Source organism: Eublepharis macularius, chromosome 18, assembly GCF_028583425.1.
Source record: "Eublepharis macularius isolate TG4126 chromosome 18, MPM_Emac_v1.0, whole genome shotgun sequence".
Classification (NCBI taxonomy): domain Eukaryota; kingdom Metazoa; phylum Chordata; class Lepidosauria; order Squamata; family Eublepharidae; genus Eublepharis; species Eublepharis macularius.
Genome location: NC_072807.1, coordinates 21,544,521 through 21,567,188, shown reverse-complemented (window position 1 = coordinate 21,567,188; position 22,668 = coordinate 21,544,521). Strand labels below are relative to the sequence as shown.

The 22,668-nt window shown below is 44.0% G+C and overlaps 1 protein-coding gene across 1 annotated transcript in view; it reads left to right on the top strand.

The window, feature by feature from the left end:
- CHSY1 (chondroitin sulfate synthase 1) overlaps nucleotides 1-22,668 on the top strand; it is a 95,144-nt gene that overhangs the window by 5,610 nt on the left and 66,866 nt on the right. The window contains exon 2 of the mRNA XM_055003109.1: nucleotides 8,355-8,850. Coding sequence (XP_054859084.1) covers nucleotides 8,355-8,850 — 496 coding nt within the window. The remainder of the gene's footprint in view (nucleotides 1-8,354; nucleotides 8,851-22,668) is intronic.

Sequence of the window (22,668 nt, the reverse complement as noted above, 5' to 3'; positions counted from 1 at the left end):
TGTCATGGAAAGGAGGCATGGCGGAATGACCCTCACCCCGCCATGGTGATGCATACATTGGCTTTCGAGGAAACTTGCTCAGACCTAATGTGTGTTTGGAAGCCCTGGGGTTCCTCAGAAATGTACTGGGGGTGTCTTAAAGAGAAGGTGTATATCTAACAGGCACAGAGTGGCTGTTTCCTGCACAAACTGGGCCATAGTGGGGAGTATTGGTGTAGAGAGCCAGTTTGGTGTAGTGATTAAGAGCGATGGGACTCTAATCTGGAAAACTGGGTTTGATTCCCCACTCCTCCGCTTGAAGCCAGCTGGGTGGTTAAGAGCGGCAGAACTCTAATCTGGAGAACTGGGTTTGATTCCCCATTCTTCCACTTGAAGCTGGCTGGGTGACCTTAAGTCAGTCACAGCTTCTCAGAGCTCTCTCAGCCACACCCACCTCACAGAGTGATTGTTGTGGGGATATTGACCAATGTATGTATATTAACATTGTGAAGGAATGAGCAAATATATTATGGCTGATGAAGAAGCTTTGCGAAACTAGTAGCTAGCACACCCGTTGCCAACTTCTGCTGTCCCAACCTGGTTGCTCCTCTGCTGGAATGATGTCGGAGGAAGCACTGCCTCTTGCAACGACAGTTTGCCTGTGTATAGATATAGACACAAAGACATTATTTTGATGGAATGACTGCATGAATTTAGAGCCCCGTGGCGCAGAGTGGTAAGGGGCAGCACTGCAGCTCCAGCTCTGCTCATGACCTGAGTTCGATCCTTCGATGACCTGCCTTCCATCCTTCCGAGGTCGGTAAAATGAGTCCCCAGTTTCCTGGGGGTAAAGTGGAGACGACTGGGGAAGGCAAGGGCAAACCACCCTGTAACAAAAAGTCTGCCAAGAAAACATTGTGATGCGACGTCCCCCTATGGGTCAGTAATGACTTGGTGCTTGTACAGGGGACTACCTTTACCTTTATCTTCCTTACCTTATACAGGTTCTACACTGTGCATTGGCTTAAAAACAGGATATTTATGTGGAATGGACTTTTGTGAAATGATGTTATAAATGGTTGAATACTATGTAATTACCTAACTGTATTCTTGCAGTCTGAGCACTTGCGCTTTGTATGTATAGAGATTATATTTATAGTATCTGTATACTATATTCTTCATTGGTTAAAGCTACTGTATTGAGTCTCCTTGAGGTTTTCCTCTCTCATGGGGATAATAATGACATACTTTGTAAACCTTTCTGAGTGGGTTTTAAGTCATCCTGAAGAGTGGTACATAAATGGCATATTATTATTATTGATTATGTTCCACATGTTTTCTACTCATGTCTGGTGACAGTGAACCTAGCACACTTGGGCCGGTGCGCTGTGACAGGATAAGCAGAGTCCGTTTGGGTCAGGTCAGAGGCCTCTCTAGAGTCACTGTAGTGAAGTGGTTACAGTTTCAGACTAGGATACAGGAGACCCCACTCCGCCATGAAAGCTTGCTGGGTGAGCCTGGGCCAATAATGCACACTCAGCCTCATCGTCCTCGCAGGGTTGTTGTGGGGATAAAATGAAGGAGAGAAGAACAGTATAAGCTAATTTGGGTCTCCATTGGGGAGAAAGGCGTGTGTGGTGGGTAATAATAAATGAAGTAAATGAATAACTGCAGGCTGGGGCCGGCGTATCTGCGGGACCGCCTCTCCCCATATGAACCCCAGAGGACTCTCTGTTCTAGTGAGAAACATCTGTTAAAGGTCCCTGGCCCCAGGGAGGCCTGCCTGCATCGACCAGGGCCAGGGCCTTTTCGGTCCTGGCCCCAGCCCAGTGGAACGCTCTGTCTGAAGAGACTAAGCCCCCCTGGCCGGTTGATGAGGGATTGGGCCCTCCCCACCACCAATACCCCCATTTTTAAAAACTCTTTAATGCAGACAGAAGTCTGCTGGTAGACTATCTTAACAGTAGCCTTCCTGCCACTGGTATTCACAGATACACTGTCTCTGAACATGAGGGTTCCATTTGGCTAACAATAGATGAGAACAAGAGCAGGTGTGTGTGTGTGTAGCCCTTGAAAATGTCCCAGACGTCTTTGCAAAATATAGGAATCCCACAGCAGTCATGCAGGGGTGTCCCTCTATAAATAGGAGAAGCAGTACCCTGAAAGCGGAACCACTGCAAAGCTGTAGGCAAATGTTATCTCTGTGCAAGAAAACCTAGCGTCTTTCCCCTTGTCCAGCAGTATCTCACTGTCAATTCACGCAGTTAATCTTTCATGATGCAGGGAGCAAGTAAAGGAAATTAATTGGCTTGCGTAAAGGGAAGTCATTAAACCAGAGTAGCCAGGAGAACCTAATCTTGCCACTTTATCAGATGAATCTACATGAGATGGGGGGAAGTGGATGACGGCAATTTTAGAGGAACAGTTTAAAAAAAAAAAAAAACCACCAGATTCCTTTGTACTCGGGGGAATTGCCATTGTGTACAGTGTCTGCTGTGGGTTTTTTTTTTTACTTCTGGAAATGTTTTTAAAACGGTAAATGCAAGAAGAAAAAAACAGATCAAAATGAGTTTGGTCACCTCTTCTTGGCTCCTGAGGGTTTAGCAAGGGACGAACCTGTGTCTTGTTTCAATTTCTTGGGGGCGGGGGGGGGGGAGTAGTGAAGTGAGAGACCATTTCCTGGATATGACCTCCAAAGAATGAATGAAGTGTTCTCTTTGCTGGTTGCTTACTGTAACCCGGAGGTGTGTCTGTCTGGATTTAAAAGTCACCGGCGGAGGCTAAAAAAAAGGGGAAAGGATAGAGAATCATCACCTTCCCCTCCTTTCCCCAAAATATAATTTGAGGGGTGGGGTGGGCAAATACCGATGCTGGTATTTCCTAAACAGGCTACTGTCCCTAAATATCCACCCCAAATTCTGATCTGCAACTATTAAAAAAATGGATTTAAATCAAGTGAAGCTGCCCAGCTCAACTTTCAAGGAAGGATTATTTGGCTGGGCCTGACTGGAAAAGGGGAAGCTGTCAGGATTGGAACCAAGCTCCTCTTGGCTTGTGGCAAGGACATTAGTGCCCTGTCTAGGACGCGTCTGTGCCTTGGCACTCTCAAGCTGAGGCAATAGGGCTATGTCACAGCAGCCATTTTGACTGTCTGACTGGGTATAAATTTTGAGAACCTGGCCTTTGATCCTTTGCCTGGTCAATAGAGCAAGACATGCATGCAGGCTGTAGCTTTTCCAGCTCCGTTTTGACTCTAGAAATTCATTTTCAGGGATCACGGGCTGAAGTATGCATCTTTCCAGCCTAGAAGCTGGTGTGACGTAGAAGAGACAGTGTTGGTCTAGTTTAAAATCCTCTCTGTGCCCTGGGTAGGGTGGATGTTTATTGATGACCCAAAACAAGATAAGAGCCTTCCAAAAAGAGCATCGTAAAGGGAAGAAAAGCATTGCGCAAAACTTGTGTAGGCCAATTTACCTTCCTAGATGCAATTTACACATACTACTATAGTTTAAATAGAAATTTACTTATTGTTACTTATAGTCCACTCGGCAGATTATACAGCGTAATTCAATACAATAAACGGCTAGAACGTTCAATAAAGAATACAATAGGGTATAGGTTCCAGAAATTCGAAAGCAAGCAGAAATCTGATCCGGAGCTGAAACAGTGTTGAAACAAACATAAACAAGTTGACTTAACATAATAAACACTGTGGAAGCAAGCCAATAGGAACATACAGTAATAGTGCATAGTAGTACAGTGTACAGTTACTATCTCTCTGCCAATGCATATCTCTGAACCATTTCCTTACAGTATAGCCTTATTACTAGCGTAAAAAAGCCCTCCTGAATAATTTCGTTTTGCACAGTTTGTGGGTGCAACTTGCCGTAGTGAAGCAGCCACCCCTCGAAAGCCAGTGTGGTATAATGGTTAAAAGTTCAGACTAGGTTCTGGGAGACCCACATTTGAATCCCATTGGGCCATATATAAAGGTAAAGGTGCACACACCAAGTCATTACTGACCCATGGGGGGACGTCGCATCATGACGTTTTCTTGGCAGACTTTTTATGGGGTGGTTTGCTATTGCCTTTCCCAGTCATCTACACTTTGCCCACAGAAAACTGGGTACTCGTTTTACCGACCTCGGAAGGATGGAAGGCTGAGTCAATCTTGAGCTGGCTATCTGAACCTGGCTTCCGCCAGGATCGAACTCAGGTTGTGAGCAGAGCTTGAGCTGCAGTACTGCAGCTTACCACTCTGTGCCACAGGACCATATATACCCCTCCTGTTTCCCCAGTGGGGCCCAAAGTGGCATACATCATTTGTCTGTCCTCCATTTTATCCTCTCAACAACCCGGTGAGAGAGGTTAAGCTGAGGGTGTGAAACTGGCCCAAGGTCACCGAGCAAGCTTCCATGAGTGGGGATTTGAACCTCTCTCTCCCAGATTTTAGTCCAGCACTAATCAATATACAGATTAACCACTATACAGATATAACTTGATTTCCTGCTTTATTAAGACCTGAGTATGGTACCTTGCTTTCCAGAAAAGAATTTCCCTTGATTACATAGTGCTTTAAAAAATGCACCTCTTCTGTTTCTAATAGGCATTCTAGATATTTTGAATATGTCTAGACTGTAAAAATGCTTAACATCTCAATAGCATCTTGGTGTGATATATTGTAATGGTTATTTAATGAGTTAGTGGTTTAGTAATTGTTTTCCAGCCTGCATGGTTAGGATAGTGTGACATTTTTTTAAAAAATGAAAAAAAAAGGATAGGCTGTTTTAGAAATCTGAATTCTGATTTGAATTTGACGCCTTTAAATTTGTGGATCAGCAGTGATGTTTTTGAACCTCATAGCATCATTTTTTTTAAAAAAAACATACATTGCTTCTAAATGAATCAGTAGGTTACATCTGTGTGAATTTTTAAAATGTGTGAATATTTAAAAGTCTGAGGAGACATAAAACAGCCAGTGTTTTCTTTTTCTTAATGTGTGAACGGATCCATTTCTTCTTGTCTAAAAAAACTTCTGAGAGCTCCTGGTATAAAATAGTGCAGATACATTGAGGGAAAGCTTAACTTTCACACCCCGAGACTGTTTCCCTGAGACTGATTCTGAGTAAAGATAATGTTGCGAACAAATCCTCCTCACTAACATAACTAAAAAAATGTTCTACCTACCAGAAGGGAGGGAAGGTGAGGGGCATGAAACTATCCAGTTACCAAAGCAGAGTCCCTTTTCCACGTTTCCTCTTGCCAAAAACACACCTTTTATTTGTAGGTTGAAATTTGAGAAAAGAACAATGGACAGTTGAGGCTATATGGCCTTTGAAAGCCCAAAAGTAAGATCTGAATGTGTACCTTGGTGATAACTGTCCCTTGAAGGGTTTGGTGTGTGTGTGGGGGGGGGGGGGGAAGGCAACTTGAGGGGAATAATCTACATTGGAACTCTTTGCTTTGTAGATACTGCATCCAGGTTAGCTAGTTTTTGCGATGAGACACTGTGGTTTATTCAGGCCGGTCTGCAACTTTCCTTGTCCCTGAAATTTGGAAAAGTCTGTTTTAGAATTGCGTATATTCAAATGGAATTTAAACAAAATCTGAAATGTACTTTTAAATGTGTGCCTTTAAAACCGGTGTGTTGTTTTTATCTTGTTGACAGGTTGTTATGTTGTGGAAACGCGTGGGTTTGTGTGTGTGCCTGTCTTTGCAACTTGTTGCTTTGCTAGCCACCTTGAGTCTGAGGAGGCAAAGTATAAATAGAGAGTACATTGATGGGAAAACTAGAGGCTTCTCTGTTCCTAGGCTGACAAATATGAGGTCATTGAACCAGTTCAAATATAACACCAAATATAACACCAAATATAACACATTGTCATACAGCATGGCTTGATCCGGTGTTGATTAGAGATGGGCACGAACTGGAAAAAACCCGAACTATGTGGTTCGTGGTTCATCAAATTTCACGAACCATGAACTTTTACGAACCTGCCCCTGGTTCATGAACTGGTTCGTTTGGTTCGTGAAAACGTCACATCCAGGTCAGCAAATCATCACTTCTGGGTCAGCAGAAGGTCTACAGGAAGTCCATCCGCTGTTGCCTAGGAAACTGATTGATTGGCACCAGACTGTCTGCAGTGACGAACCAAAAAATGAACCAAATGAACCAGCCTAAAGTTCGTGGCAGTTAGTCAGAAATGGGATCTGACAAACTGTTGGTTCGCAAACCACAAACCGGCCTGGTTCGTGCTTAATTTTGGTTCGTATTTCGGTTCGTGCCTATCTCTAGTCTTGATTAGCTGTGATGTTTCAGTCAATCAATCATATATTATGGTCACAGGCCAGCAAAGTAAGACATACAATAGCAAAAATATTTATGGGAAGCCATTACGTAGAAAATATAATAATAGGAAATACAAATCATTAAGTGATCATTGAACTGTAATAGACTCTAGTGGCAGTGTAGAGTCTAGCAACTCTCTCCGTAGATGTCTGAACACAGATTGTTCAACAAAATGGGGTTTGTTAGTTGGTACCAAACCGGGATTTCAAAATAGGGATTACAGCTGGGGGTGATTTTTTTTAGCCACAGTTAATTGTGGTTTGCGTGATATCTGAAAGCACAGACCTCAAGGGTTTTTATTCTTAGCGCTACCCCTTCTGTCTAGCAAAATTATAGGGAGGATATCCTTCCTACAGAGAAGCAGAGAAGAGGCAAGAAAAAGAAAAACTAAATAAGGTCTTTGCATAAGGATTCATTACTTGTATCTGGGCGATGAACCAGAATTAGTTGTGTGAACTGCGTTTTATCAGATTCCTTATTGCCGCCATGGCTGGCACCTGAATGAAGCGTGTGCCCCCAATTCCACTCCCTCTTCACAATGCTGTCCTGTGTCTACTTACCTGGGAGTAAACCCCACTAAACACAGTGGAACTTGCTTCTGAGTAAACATACATAGGGGTTTCAGCTGTCATTTGCCAGAATTCCAAGTATGGTTTGTGTGTCCTCTGCTTACGAGGCTCGCAAACCACAGTTTGAAGACAGCATGCAATCTGGGGTTGGTGGACGAAGCGGAAAGCGTAACTTTCAGATGGAATGGTAAATTGGAAGGCAGAGCTGTTTCATGTCACGTCCCACTGTGGCTGAGTGTTACGTATGAGCTCACTCAATGCTGAGTCACATTTTATTTCCGTTACAACAATTTCCCCTTCAATTGTACTATAAATTTTGTTTTAAATACATCTGTATATCAAGCCCTGATCTGGATAACCCAGGCTAGCCCAATCTCATTAGATCTTGGAAGCTAAGCAGGGTCAGCCCTGGTTAGTATTGAAATGGGAGAACACCAAGGAAATCCAGGGCCCCTATGCAGAGGCAGGCAATGACAAACTACTTCTGTTCGCCTCTTGCCTTGAAAATCCTATGGGGTTGCCCTAAGTCACCCATTGAATCAGGCAATAGTTTCAACCTTGGCCACCACCAAAACAAGGACAGGCAAGGTCTTGGTGGTATTTCTGAAAGGAGCTCAGCAGCCGAGCATTGACAAGTACCCAAAAGGGAACGACTTCAGGCTAGAACCTTTTTGATAAGAAGATGCCTTTCTGCATGTGTAAATGTTCTGTAGCTGCGAACACAAGGCATTTCCTGTCTTAACTGGCCTTAACTGAATTCCATGAGTTAATGATGCACGCTGTGATGAATGGCTTTTATTTAATGCCCTGAGCCAAGTGTCTCTTCCCACTATTGGCTTTCCCCAACCATTACGGGTCAGGCTCAATTTGCTTCCTATAAATGCCTCAGAAAACGTTCAGGCTCATGGTTCAGGTGAGTTTCCTAAAGGAGGGAATCCTTGAAGGCTCAAGGGCAGCTGTACCTTTTCTCCCAACTATCAACCATTTATATCAGGAATCCCCAACATGGTGCCCCTGAGGGTCATGGTGCCTGCCCAGAACCTTTTCTGGTGCTCGCCAAGTGTTTTTAGAAAGGGACAGGTGGGGCTTGTACCTAACAGGGCTTCTGATTAGTTGAGCAGATTAGAAGGCAACCTGTTAAACAGAACTTTGGCCTTAAATGTTGAAGAGTTGGGCCCACCACCCTGTGTTGGAACTCCAAAGGTACCCACAGGCTCAAAATGTTGGGGAGCCCTGGGCTGTTTCCACACGGCTTATCTTGTTCCGGAAAACAGCGAAATCTCACACGAAATCGTGCAAGAAGACGTGATAACAGCATCTTCTTGTGAGATTTCATGCGAGATTTCGTTGTTTTCTGGAACAAGGTAAACTGTGTGGAAATGGCCCTGATATATATTCCATTTACATAATCAAGGTTTTTTCCACTCCTAACAGGGTTTGATTTTTTTGCCCCACAGGACATGGTCTGGTACGATTCCAGGGAAGGTGGTATTCTTCTCCAGCGAGGGCTCAGATACTTCCCTTCCAATCCCCATAGTGTCATTGCCCGGTGTGGATGACTCTTACCCTCCCCAGAAGAAGTCGTTCATGATGCTCAAGTATATGCACGACCATTACTTGGACAAGTACGAATGGTTCATGCGAGCCGATGACGACGCTTACGTCAAAGGAGACAAACTGGAGAGCTTCCTTCGGAGTTTGAATAGCAGCGAGCCGCTTTTCCTTGGGCAGACGGGGCTGGGCACCACCGAAGAGATGGGGAAACTGGCACTGGAGCCCGGAGAGAATTTCTGCATGGGCGGCCCAGGTGTGATTATGAGCCGTGAAGTGCTGAGGAGGATGGTCCCTCACATCGGGGAGTGCCTTCGAGAGATGTACACCACCCATGAGGATGTCGAAATTGGAAGATGTGTACGAAGATTTGCGGGCGTACAGTGTGTCTGGTCCTATGAGGTATGTTATGGTGGGGAAGTTGTCAATGTTTAATCCTATCGATTGATTGACTTGTGGAGAAGAAGCAGATGTAGAGAACATAATATTCGGGTGTTTGCAGGTTTGTTTTGGATATCTATTTTTGCCAAAACCACATAGCGAAGTAGGTATTTCTAAAAAAAGAAAGCTAGTATTTCTAAAAAACTAGTGTAACATTGGAGGCATTCAAATATGCCAGCTCTGAGTTGAGGAAATTGGGTTCATCTTCAGTCAATACTAGTCTCAGCACTAATGGGAAAAAGGAGATTTGGAGCAAATGCCCTAAATATGGAGGTTGTCATGGCAACATTACCCAATTTGCAGAACACTCCTTTGTGGTCTGCCTTGAGTCTCAGCTGAAAAGAGGGGCAATGAATGAACGAACGAATGAACAAACAAACGAACAAATGAATGAATGAACGAATGAACGAACGAATGAACGAACGAACAAATGAACGAATGAACGAAATGTTTTCTCAAATGTAAGACCTGCTTTATTCGGGAGGCAAATATGCACAATATTGCTGTCTTGGCTTCTATGGCTTCTCTACCAAGCCTCTGCCAAGTAAAACCAGTCTCATGTTTTGTCACTATACGGCCTACCACATATTTCTTTATCTGCAAAATCTGATTTAATTCCAAGAACAGATCTGGGCAGTGGTGGTTTTTCTATTTCTACAGGTACAATGGCTATTGCTTCTTTGTCCCACCAGCTTCTAGTACTGCTGGAGATCTATTTTGCACCGGGCACAAACTAACCTAATTATTTTGCAGAGTCAGATATCGGAAAAATAAAGCATAGGTCAGGAACTCGTATTTAGAAGTGGTGCATACAGATGATTTGGAATCTATTAAGTAGCATTTCCTGCCTACTCTGGGGGTAATGTAGACAGATGGCAGCTAATCAAGGCTGCAGAAATGTAATCTTGGTGCAAGCTGTAATATTTTTCTAGCCGGCAGTCACGTCACATTTGGGAGGCTTCTCCCCATGAAAGTAGCTATTCCTTTTTGCAATAGATAAAAACGGGATTGTGCAGCTGTGTGCTTTCAAGACAGGCTCTTCTGTATTAGCTTGACTGCACTGATTTAAAGTCTTGATATCTCATGAATGACCTTGTTCTTGAATGGTTGTTTGTGGGGAGGAGAGGGTGAACATGGTGTGCATCTAGGGGTTGATGATGACCAGGAGAAGGAGCTCTTGGAGCATTGCCCAGTTTTTCTGAGAAGATACACCGTTAATCTGCTTCCAGTTAGTTAGGTGACCTCTTGTAAGGAATTAAGATGTTGGCTATTGAAGAAGACATCTTGGTGGAAAATGAAAGTTGGCGAGCCTGTGTATAAAAGTGAGAGGCCAAGACCTTGATGGTCCTGGCTAGCCTGATCCTTGGAAGCTAAGCCGGGTCAGCCCTGGTTAGTAATAGGAAATCTGCACACAGAAATGTTGCCACATCAACATTTAATTCATAGAATCATAGGGTTGGAAGGGACCTCTAGGGTCATCTAGTCCCTGCCTCTCTCCCTGATGTGGATCCAAAGCAGTTTACGTCATTTTCCTCCTCCATTTGACCCTCATCAGGGACATATTGATGTGATCCTTACATGATTTCAGTAACAAAGATGAACAAGGATCCATAGTACAACAAGGGGCAGCCTTCAGAGGTCCCAGGATCCTGTTGACATCCATCACTGTAACCAGATAAAAATGATCCATAAATGGACCCGACAGGGTACTGGGCATTTCTAGTGTCTTCTCTATACTACAGCCAGCATCCAAATCACAATGTATTTGAGAGATTTTGCATTCGATTTATATGTCGCCCTTCAGGACAGCTTAAAGTCCACTCAGAGTAGTATTCAAAGTGTGTTATTATTATCCTTACAACAATCACTCTGTGAGGTAGGTGGGGCTGAGAGAGCTCTGAGAGAGCTGTAACTGACCCAAGGTCACCCAGCTGGCCTCAAGTGGAGGAGTGGGGAATCAAACAACTGTGCTTACATACCACTCTTCTAGACAGATTAACGCTCCACTCAGAGTCTCTCTACACAATACTTCTTATACAAGTACGCTCAAGTGAAGGGAGATGTAATGTTAGTTGGGACCTATAGTTTAAAAAGACAGAACAGAAGGCTCTGTCAATTTCCCCTCTCTACAGGAGGGTAGTTTAAAGACAGCCAGCAGAGATGCTCCTTAGAGGGTTTGTTAATTAGATGAAATTTACAAACCCTTTGAGGAGAAATCCCTCTCTGTCTTCGCAAACTACCCTCCTGTGGAGAGGGGAAATTAACAGAGCCTTTGGCTTTTAAACTACGCCTCCCAGCTAACATTGCATCTCCCTTCACTTGAGCGTCCTCATGTAAGAAGTTTTGTGTAGAGAGACCTTCAGAGTGGTGAACAGAGTCAGTGCTGCTATTATCCCCACAACACAGCTGGGGCTGAGAGGAGTGGCTAACCCAAAGCCACTTACTGAGCTCTTGGTCGTAGTGGGATTTGAACCAGCTTGACCAATAGCCTGACTGAAGAGTCTGGTGAGCTACCTCCCCAGCTAATAGTAGCAAAGAATACTTCCAGACTTCAAGTTCCTGATAGACTACACTGCCAATTTTTTGTTTCAGAATCCCACAAACTTTAGATCCAGTAGGTTCTGTAATGGGAAAGAATGTTTTACTTGGTTGTGAATCCTTCCTTCCTTCCTTCCTCTCGTTTTTCTCTTTATCTCTTTCTTTTTCCCTGTCCTGCTTGCCTGCCTTTCCATTTTTAAGATACAACATCTTAACATGCCACTAAATTCTGATGTCAAATATTGGTGGTTTTTGAAAAGGTTATATGTATGACTGTTTTCTTCCCACCAACTGAGAAAAATTGCTAAGACGGGGGGCGGGGGGGGGGGGGGTTGCATGAATCTCTCTCTTTAGGGGCCTGTCTCTGAACCTTCCATGATGAGTAATTTTTGTGTGTGTTGGTTGAGAAAACCTAGTTTCCTTCATCACATAGGGTCGTACAAAGAATTTGAATCAATATTCCTTCTTGCGACTGTAGGGTGTTTTGTTAAGATGTATTTCTTGCTCTGAAACAAAGCGCCACCTTTGCTCTCCCCGTTTTACCCATCATAATAACCTGCTTTTGAATTGTTTGATATGTTGTTGTGATTTTGAGGGTGAAAGGAAACTTGATTTGACAAAAGGACAGGCTATAAACGCTTTAAAAAAACTGACATTATATGAAGTGCAGGCTTTTTATCCATTGCAATTGGCTACTACGGTTTATTGAAAGGGAACAACAACAACAACATTTGATTTACATACCGCCCTTCAGGACAACTTAACGCCCACTCAGAGCAGCTTACAAAGTATGTTATTATTGAAATGAAATCATGCCCTCAAGTCATAGTTGACTTGTGGCGACCCCTGATGGGGTTTTTATGGCAAGAGACTAACAGAGGTGGTTTGCCGTTGCCTTATTATCCCTACAATAAACACCCTGTGAGGTGGGTGGGACTGAGAGAGCTCTGAGAGAGCTGTGACTGACCCAAAGTCACCCAACTGGCTTCAAGTGGAGGAGTGGGTAATCAAACCTGGCTCTCCAGATTAGAGTCCTGCCGCTCTTAACCACTATGCCAAACTGGCTCTCAAATGTATGTATGTAGCTGTCGGTATCTGGGGATGCTGCTTCTGTCCCTCCATACTGAGTGGTCCACCCACAGTGTCATGGATCCCGCAGCATAACACAGTAGAACAAAGAAGTATCGTCTCTGCATAGCATCCGTCATAAATGTTAACGTTATGCTGATTCACTTTGTCACACAAGCATGACCAAGATCGGGAAGTCAGAATAAAGCTCTTCTATTCATTTAAGGGGGTGTGTGCCTTGCTTTGCCAACAAGCAGCCCAGAGTGGCATGCGTGGGTACTCTTTCCCCACTCCACCCCAATTTTATCTTCCTTGGGCTGAGAGATTGGTCACTTGCTCAAGGTCACCCGGTGGCCTCGGTGACTGAGTGTGGATTTGAATCCAGGTGAAAGGTGGTTTCCCCACAGGGTTCTGCTCTGTTGGCTGCTGTTGCATTTCCAATGGGCCACCTGGAGACTGAGCTTTCCCCTTCTGCCCACCATTCCTTCCCACCATCGGCGAGATTTTTGTAAGGCTTTGTTTTTTGTTTTGTTTTTTAATTATCAGTAGCCAGGAGATCACTGTCGTGTTAAGCTCCATTGAAACTTATTAAAACACTATAGCAACGCACCTGCTATTAATGATTTTAAAAGCCCGCTGTTGTTGGTGATGGGGAAGGCACCGTCTGTGGACGAGGAGGTGCAGAAATCCATGCTTCCTCTGGTTATCTGATGCCAAGCATATTGGTTCCCTCTTTACTTTGGGCTTTTTTTACCCTTGCACCCTCTGTTTGCAACAGATGTCTGAATTTTCTTACTGTCCCAGCTTATCACTGCTATTATTCTTTGGCTAAATGCAACCCTTTGTCAAGTGCGGAACTCTTTGGAGATTATCTAATATTCCGCCTACCCAGAGATTCCCAGATTCCAGAAACCCTCCACGATTTCTTTTTCTTGCAGGCTTTATGCAGAGTTGAGTGCATCTCTGCTCTTAGCGTCTTTTCCAAGTCCCTCTAGAGATTACCATCTTCTTAACCTTCTTTCAGGCAATGGCAGAGATGTTACGCTGACAGTTGCCAAATATATATCTGTGGCCCTGAGAGTCTGAGATTTAAACTCAGGCTTGCCGCCCACCTCATGTGAAAGAGTTCATAATTTTTTAGGCTCACCAGTCATTTATTAATTACTTTTAATTTTAGAGATTGTAGGGCTGGTTTTGTTGGAGGGGGTTGTTTTACTTTTAATACTATTTTATTTAAAATTGTGTATCTTATATAATTTTATCTAAAAAAGTAAGTGATATAGAGTCGCCTGTTAATAAACAGTGTGAATGCCCTATCTTCTCTTCTACGTGACCCAAACCTAGCCTTCCAGGAAAGTTCTACACAAGTGGGTTTGGGGAAAAAACACAGTGGAGTCCGGGAAAGTCTGGAAGGTTAGCAAGAAGCATGATGATATTCAGGGCCAGATCGACGGGGGGGGGGGGGGCAGGGGGTAGTCTGCCCCTGGCACTGCCAAAGAGGGGGCACGGAGCACAGCTTGTCGTGCGCCCCCTGTCCTGTGGAGCTGGTGGCGGCAGCTCGGGTGGCTGGGAGTCCGCCTGCGCCATTCGCTTGCCCCGCAGGACAAGGGGTGGCTGGCTTGCTGCACACCCCTTGTCCTGCTGGGCAGGCAAAAGGCAGTGCAGGTGGCTGGGAAGCTGCCTGTGCCATTCGCCTGTCCTGCAGGACCAGGGGGGGGGGCGGCAAGCCAGTCGCCTCTTGTCCTGCCGGGCAGGCGAATGGCGTGGGCAGCCTCCCAGCCACTCACTGTGCTGCCGCCAGCTCTGCGGCGCACCAGGACAGCCAGCTTGCTGTGGGGAAACACAGCCGCCTGCGTGATGACATCATGGAACAACATCATCATGCAGCGCGCATGCGCGACGGGCCAGACTTTGGTTGCCCTGGGCGCCAGCAACCGTAGATCCGGCCCTGATGATATTGTGTGGAAGTTAGAATTAAATCCACGGTAATTTGGAGGAATGAAATGGAGAGTGCCCTCCAGTCACAGCTCACTTATGGCGACCCCTGGTGGGGCTTTCAGGGCAAGAGACTAACAGAGGCAGTTTGTAGAGGAACGTGAAAAAAGAGCACTGTACAGAAGCAACCATAGTTGAGTGTTCTGCCCACTACTCTATACTGTCTCTGAGCAAGAAGAAGAAGTAGTGCTTTACGCATAGGGCTCAGTGAATCTTGTCTCCTGGCATAGTGATGGACTATTCACTAGTATAGCAGAGACGTGGACTTCTCTGTTTTCTCGCTAGCATTTTCCTTCTCAAACAAGGGAAGCTTGTGGTCTGTCTTAATTTGAGTGAGTTTATTCCTCCTCCCATTGAGTTTTTAATACTGAAAGTAGTTTGCTGTTCTTTTTTCTAAGTACTAAAGCCTGCCGGGTGTCTTAGCAGCACGTACTTGTGAAACTGAAAAAAAATGATAAGTAAAGGTCCAAAAATCATTTGAGAAATGAGAAACGGAAACCAAGGGCTTGCCGAGAAGGTGCTCAAAATAAACTTTTGTGCAGACTGTATAAGGCTGGTGGTAGCAACACATGATTCCTACACCAAGAATTCTTGGTTCTGTGCATGCAATTTTTTTAAAAAAGCAGTTTTGGTCCCCCCACCAAATGGAGATAGAGCTGTATGACTGGAATGGAAACTCTTGCACACATTGTCATCTGGCAACCTGTGTGAAGCCTGGCAAAAATATGCCCTATCTCTCCGTCCATCCCATCTTCTTCCAGAATCCTTCACAGGCCCAGTTTACTCCTAACCTTAGTCAAGCATGATTACTACATTTTACTATGTAAAATTTGAACCTGGAACTTCTTGGGGTTGGAGCTTGTTTCCTGAGCCACAACGTCTGCATCATCTTCTTCTCATCGGTCATCTTAGCACATGTGCACTGGTGTGCTTTGTTATGTTGCCCTCCCCCTTCCCCTGAGAATTGCAGTTTCTAACGTCAGCCATGGGCAGCGATTCGCTAGGGAATTCAACCATCATCAAAAGAAACATCAACAAGACCCCAGTTTTTAAACTGCCCTTCAGAATATTATCCAAGTCCTGGACATGAATCCCAGTTCAATCAAAGCTGTGCTAGAAAGCTGAGATTCAGAGCTGAACAAAATTCGTATTCCAAAATATGTGAACCTGGCAATTTTTGGACTTGGGTGATCTTGTTACATGTACGGTTTGCTGCCTGCTTGGTTGGAGTGGATCGGTACTAGAGGTAGGCACGAACCGGGAAAATACCGAACCATGCGGTTTGTGGTTCATCGTGTTTCACAAACCACGAACCATGACCTTTCACATACTTGCCCCGGTTTGCGAACTGGTCCATTTGGTTTGTGAAAATGTCACTTCCGGGGCAGCAGAAGGTCACTTCTGGTGCTGCAGAAAGCCCTCCACCCCATTGCCTAGGAAACTGATTGATTGGTGCCAGGCTGTCTGCAGTGACAAACAAAAAACGAACCAAACAAACTGGTCTAAAGTTCGTGGTGGTTCATTGGAAACGGGCTCTGACAAACTGCCGGTTCATGAACCGGACCAGTTTGTAACGAATTTTGGTTCGTATTTCAGTCTAATCGGTACCTGTGTCACACTACACTGTTTTCCCTTTCATTCCCTTGTTGCATCAGTTGCTTGTTTTGATGCATTTCCTTCTGCTCCCCCTGCCACCACAAATCAACATGTTCCTGCTTATTGCTGTAATGTGTCATGCTTTGCTACCTTGCCTGCTCCCAGTGTTGAGAGCTTTCTTATCATTTCTCTTTCTGGAGGCAGGAGGGAGAGAGCCAAGACAGATTTAAAAAGAGCCCCAGCTCTGTAAATACATTGCCCCGTCTGTTATCTTCCGGGCATTAATGCCTGCTTCGCTGGGCACTGTTAATTTTGTGGAGGTGCCCATTGCCTGGGGGGATGTATAGCTCCATATTTTACATGACTGAGCTGGTACTGAGTTTACATTATGCAGTTATCATCTTGTTTTGGTAAGGGCACTTGCCCAGGAATTTTTTTTAAAATAACCCAGTTACTCTCCAGCTTGAAAAACACTGACAGATGTATATAATGCCCCTGTTGCTAAGGTTATCGAGTGGTAAAAATTGATTTATTTCATTTATGCTCCACTTTTCTCCCCAATGGGGACCTGAAATGGCTTACAACATTCTCCATTTTAGCCTCAGAATAACCCCATGAGGGTGGTTAGGCAGCGAATGTGTTACTGGCCCAAGTTTACCCAAGCTTCCATGATGGAGTAGGAATTCGAACCTGGGTCTCCCATTCTGACACTCTATCCACTATGCTCCTGAAGGCTGAAAGCAAAGTAGCATATGTGTATCTGTGCATGGGGAATTCTACCGGAACAGGCATTCCCATTTCCCTCTTTTCCTCCCTCCTGCAAAATCTACCTGACCCTTATTCCTCTCCTTCCCTCCAGTACGTTAAGATAAGATACTGCTTTCTAGTATTGTAACAGAGATGATAGTTGTGGACATTATCTCTGTGCACTACTCCTTTGAAGGGGGAAACAGTCTCAAGAAATGCCTTCTGACCCCCCCACCCCAGTACCAGTTCCCCTTGATTTAGCAACCTGTTTTGAGTTTTCGAGCTTGACACACATTTAGTGATTCTGCACACGTTGGATAATGCACTTACAATCCTCTTTATAGTTCATTTGGAACGGATTTTTTTGTGTGCGGAACAAAAAATCCACCTCAAACGATTGATAAAGTGCATTGAAAGTGCATTATCCAACGTGTGCGGAATCAGCCATAATCTTGTTATCCGTACACCATTACTTATGTAAAGTATGCCAGAGTTATCCCAAACTGCGAGTGAGAGACTCTGCTGAAAAGGGGTGGGCACCTAATTAATGTTATTTCAAAGGCATGTATCCCCGGGTCACATTTTGTGTGTTCGCTACAAGGGAAAATGCAGCTACAACTTCAGCATGGAGTTAGAAGGAAGTTCAGTACACGGAGCTCCGCTGAGCAAAGTCTCAAACGTGCTCGGGGCTTGGAAGCAGAGACTTCTGTTTCTCTCCTACTGGTGACTGCAATTGCCTGTTCGGACCAGCTTGGAAGGAAGGAAGGACGGAAAATACCTGTCATGCAAAGGATGTATATATTAAAGTATGTTCTGAGAATTCGAGAGCATGCTGGGCTATCCCAGGGGGCTGAACCTGGAAACAACCAACATCCTAAACCAGAGACTCAAAAGGTCAAAAAGAATTTATTAAACCCAAATTACGAGCCTAAGAACTGAAATCTAAAGACCCTGTACTGACATAGTTACAAAGCTCTTATAGGCACTTACGCTACCTTATACGGCGAAGTAGGAGCAAGTACACTTGGCATAATCTCACTGGCTAAGAGTTGTTGCAGGGCAAAACGTGCTCGGAGGATTAGTAGACGGGACTGTCTCACTTACAGTTATGGCTGCCAGGTGACATAACAGCCCTGAAACAAAGTTTCCCATAAGGTGTGTGTAGATTTCTAGCAGCGTCCCACTATTCCATCACACACCTGTGCGACCGAAAAACATATTTCAAGGTGAGACTGTGTAAATTGGTCGGTGGCTCCCATTGCGTTCTGTGGGATAAAGTAAATTGCTGCATTCTGGGGCAGAAGTGGTTAACTTGTTTCTTGCTTCGGAGAATAGGGCTGCTTCCACACACGTTGGATAATCCACTTTCAATACTCTTTAGTGAACATTTGGAACTGCTATTCCATGTGTGAAACAAAAAATCCACTTCCAAAGGACTGCTAAAGTACATTGAAAGTGCATTATTCAACGTGTGTGGAAATGGCCTAGGATCACCAAGGACAGTGCCCCCTCTCCAAGATTTGTGTGACTTGCCCACGTAATTGAAAGGCCCACATTTTATTTCTGTGGGGGGAAAGCAAAGTTTACCGTGAGGGAAATGTGGGGGGGGGGTATAAGTGATAAAGACTGATTTGTACAAAGTCCTGAAACACGCAATTCCTCCATGAGCCCCTCAAACTTAATGAGGTTTTTTTTTAGCTAGTAAGTAGAAACGGTTGGATTTGTACTTGACTTATTTGAACATTTATGACTTTGGAAAATAAATCTTGGCGTGCTGCTAATTCTGTGATGCCTTTTTACTTCACTGAGCCATGAAAGTCTCCAACATTTGAGCAGTAATTTCTTCTGGATGGAAGCTTATCTAAACCCCCTGATGGTGTGAACTTCGTTGGCAATCAGCTGGAGTCCTTAAAATCTGGCGGGGAATCCAGCTTGTCTAAAAGGATACGGATTATCTTCTTTTCCTTCTTGGGACAGGGTGACCTTTAAGCTCTTGCCTCTGGGGCCAGGCAACTCAAGGGAGTACCAATTTGGGACATTGCTAAGATCGTTAGCTTTGGGGGAAGTTTAAAATGATTTTGTTTTGGTATCAAGGGGTGAAATTCTGCTTCGACTACTAACGTCTTTTTGATCAGCCGTGACCTTTTTGAATCAAATTAATTGTCAAAAGATTTCATTTGCAGTTTTAAAACAGTCAACCAGGCATCATCTTTTCCTTAGTGACTGAAGTTTGCTGTTCTAGTTTCTGTTAGATCTTCTCTTATTCGGTGGTGAAGAGTCTTGCGGGGGTGGAGTCCCTTTTCTTCCAAAAGTCCTTGGCAGTAGCTATTTTTAAACTAAACATTTTAGTAGGTCAGGATGTCGTTTCTAAAATTACTTTCAAAATAGGTCAGAGGTGCTTTGCTAGACCTAGAACTGAGGGCCAGTTTATACACATCCAACAAAACCAAGTCAGGGTTCCCTCTGCCCTTCCTGGACAACTCCACTTGAGGCATTAAATGGGGGACTTTCATGCTGACAGGGAGCTCAGCCTCACTGTCTTCCTGATGCTCAAGGAGTGCTTTGGATGGGAGAATATTCAGCCGTGCAGTCCTCTCCACCTACAGCCTCAAGTGGTACAATCCAAGATGGCGACTGAGTCTGCCAAATGTATAATTTGGCTTCCCTTTTCATGACATGCCTTGAAGATTCCTTGGATCTGACACACAAATTTTATACTTCAGTAAATTTTATACTTCAGTATATAAAAAATTTATACTTCAGTATGTTTTCTTGACATATTGCAGTATGAAATAGTAAAAATGCGCCCCTCTCCTTATTCTACTTTTATCTTTCCTCCATTTGTCTTTCCTTCCTTAGCAGTGAAAGTGCTTTTTCATGGGCCTGCAAGAGCTAATTCAGTGGATGTAGAAAGGATGGCTTGGTTCAGACTCACACAAAACCGTGGTTTAGTTAAGCAAACTGCTTTCACTAGCTGTGGTATGTTTTGGGTCCATCCAACCAGGATCTGCAATCATTGGCTTGAAGTTCAGTTTATAGCCATAGTTAGGCTTAACTGTGGTTTCTCGTGATGTATAAAAATAGTGGCTTCTTTTATGGTGCATCCTTTACCACAAATATAGGCTTGGATCTCTAGGGAGGAGGCGGGGGGAAAGAGCAAAAGCAAACCAGTGTTTGTCAAAGCAAATGAGGTTTTGAATGAATCATCTGCGTGCTGAATCCTGGGTTTGCAAACGAACCGGGATTAAAATAACCTAGGGTTTCATGGTAAGTTTGAACTGAGCTGATGTGCTAGTATTTATCTGCTTGCCTCGAAGCAGTTGCTACTAACTTCAGCATATCAGGATCACAACTAAGATTCTCTCTACATGAGATGCCTCGGTGCGTGTTCGTCAAGTGTAGAGAGATGCAATGTTAGCTAGGAAGGGTAGTTTAAAAAGATAGAGCTGGCGGAGATCACTCCTCAGAAGGTTTGTGAATTTCATCTTCGCCTCCCCAAAGGCTCTGTCAGTTTCACCTTTCCAGTCTAAAACTCTGTGGGATCGCAACCAGAGGGCAGTGAAAAATGGAAATGGGCTGGAGCTGCCTTCCAGAGCCGGACTTGGACCTGGAGAGATTATAACAAGATGAAGTTTCCCTTCTGACATTTCACAGCCTCTTCACACAGTTCTAGTGTATAGCAAAGCCTTTCCCCTGCTGCCAGCTCTGTCCTTTTAAACTACCCTTCCTGGCTAACATTGCATCTCCCGACACGTGTTGTTCACGTGTCAGATGTCTCGTGTAGAGAGACTCTGACTGTATTGCTAAAGAGAGCTTCCTTTTATGTATAGAATCTAATTCTATAGCCTAAGAAGTTTGCTGTGGACCAGGCTAGCTCAAGTGACCTAAGCCATCCTAGTTATTTATTTTAAAGTCACCATGCCAAACCAGCCAATTCCAGCTGTTGCCAAGTCCCATAAGAAGCAGTCTGTAAGTGTAATTATACTTATTTAAGGGTGCAGACTGCAAAGTCTTTTTAAAATATATTTTTTATTTTCTAAACAACAAAAAGGATACAGGAAAAAAAAGAAAGAAAATACAGACTGCAAAGTCTTGAACCTCATACACATCTTCCAGTCTCCAATGTTGCATAAATGAAACTTGGCGATTCTGGCTTTTTTTGCTTCTAACAGGTGCAGAATCTCTGAATGTGAATTCAGGAAATGGTCGTTCACTCCCATTTTAAAAAAAAAAACACTTTTAAGAATAGTGGTCGTTCATCTAAGCCCTCCTATCAGTATGCCTTCCTGAAAGGAAGCACAAGTTTTCCTCATGAATAGCAGTGAAAGTTTTTCCTGCAGGAGCGTGTGAGTGAACTTAAAATGAATATGACACATTTGGAATAACGCTGCTCTGCGAATAGCACCTCTACAGTCATGAAATTATGCAGCGTTTGGCTTGTGATTAATCACTTGACGAACAAGTCCCTGTTTGTTTGTTTTTTAAAGAAAAAAATCCAACCTATTTGAACTAAACCGAGATGCTTCTCTCTATCTTGTGGATGTGAAATGTTGGAGTCGGGGGCTTGCTTGCCACTGCTGAGGCCACGTTGATGCTCCTTGTGGATCCCGTTGGCCTTCTGAAGTCACAGTGGACCATTGAAATGGCATCTCTTAGGTCAAAGTTTCTAACTGCATCCTGTACTTATAGGATCTAGCACTGTTTTATCAGCCCAACAGGCCTAATTCAGAATGGTCTTAATTACCCCCATTACAACATTTGTGTCCAGAATTTATTATTCATTGTTGTTATCCGTAAAAGAAAATTGCTAGAGGGTGCCCAAGGGTAAAAAGTCTGGAGAGCAGCTCTTTTCTTTAAGGTGAGCATTTTAGACTTGCTGAATAAAACAGGAGTCCAGTGACAATCGGCAAGATGGGTAGCCGTATTGGTCTGAAGCAAGGAACTGGAAGTAGAGTCCAGTGACACCTTTGAAGACTAATAGAAGTTGTTCCAGCAGACTCATTTCCTGAGTCTGACGAATTGAGCTCTGACCCACAAAAGCTTCTGTTGGCATAAATTTTTTTCAGTTTTTTAAGCTGCCGCTGGAATTTTACTGCTACAGACTGACACGGCTGCCCATCTGGAATTTACACATTTGCCGATTCTTTCCTGCTGTCAATTCTTTTTTTTTTTCCTTCGGGAATTTCAAGAATGACATTAGACAGACTGACTCCTCCTCAGATTGGTACCCCTTCCCTGAAGGTCCCTATAATGGTTTTTCAAGTCACTTTCTGTATGAAATTCCAAGTTGCTAGCCCTCCTGTCTATCTCTTCAATCCTGTCTGCATCTCCTCACTCATATCCTTTGATTCTCAAGCACCTTTGCCTTATAACCCCTTGAGAAGTTACTTCAGTGTAAAAGGAGCAGCAGAGACGAGTGCTCCTCTGCATTTTTGGTCTTGTGTGAAATTGATGTTTTGCATCTCTGCATGGAGATTTTTTTTCACTGAGAAACAAAGCACCAGACAGTCTTGACCCGCCCAAGGTCTCCCAGAGAGGTTCCATGGCAGAATGGATCCAGAGGCGTTAGCCATGTTAGTCTGTTGCTGCAAAATAGTAAAGAGTTCAGTAGCACCTTTAAGACTAACAAATTTTATTGTTTCATAAGCTTTTAAGAAACACAGATCTCTTTGTCAGATACATGGGCGAAAAGAGCTGTCTCTCTCAAAAGCTTATGCAACAATAACATTTGTTAGTCTTAAAGGTGGGCCAAGCTACACATGACGAATGACACTTGAACAGCAAGTGTCCCTGTTCACTTGCCCTCCACTCAATCCACTTGCCGTTCAAGTGTCA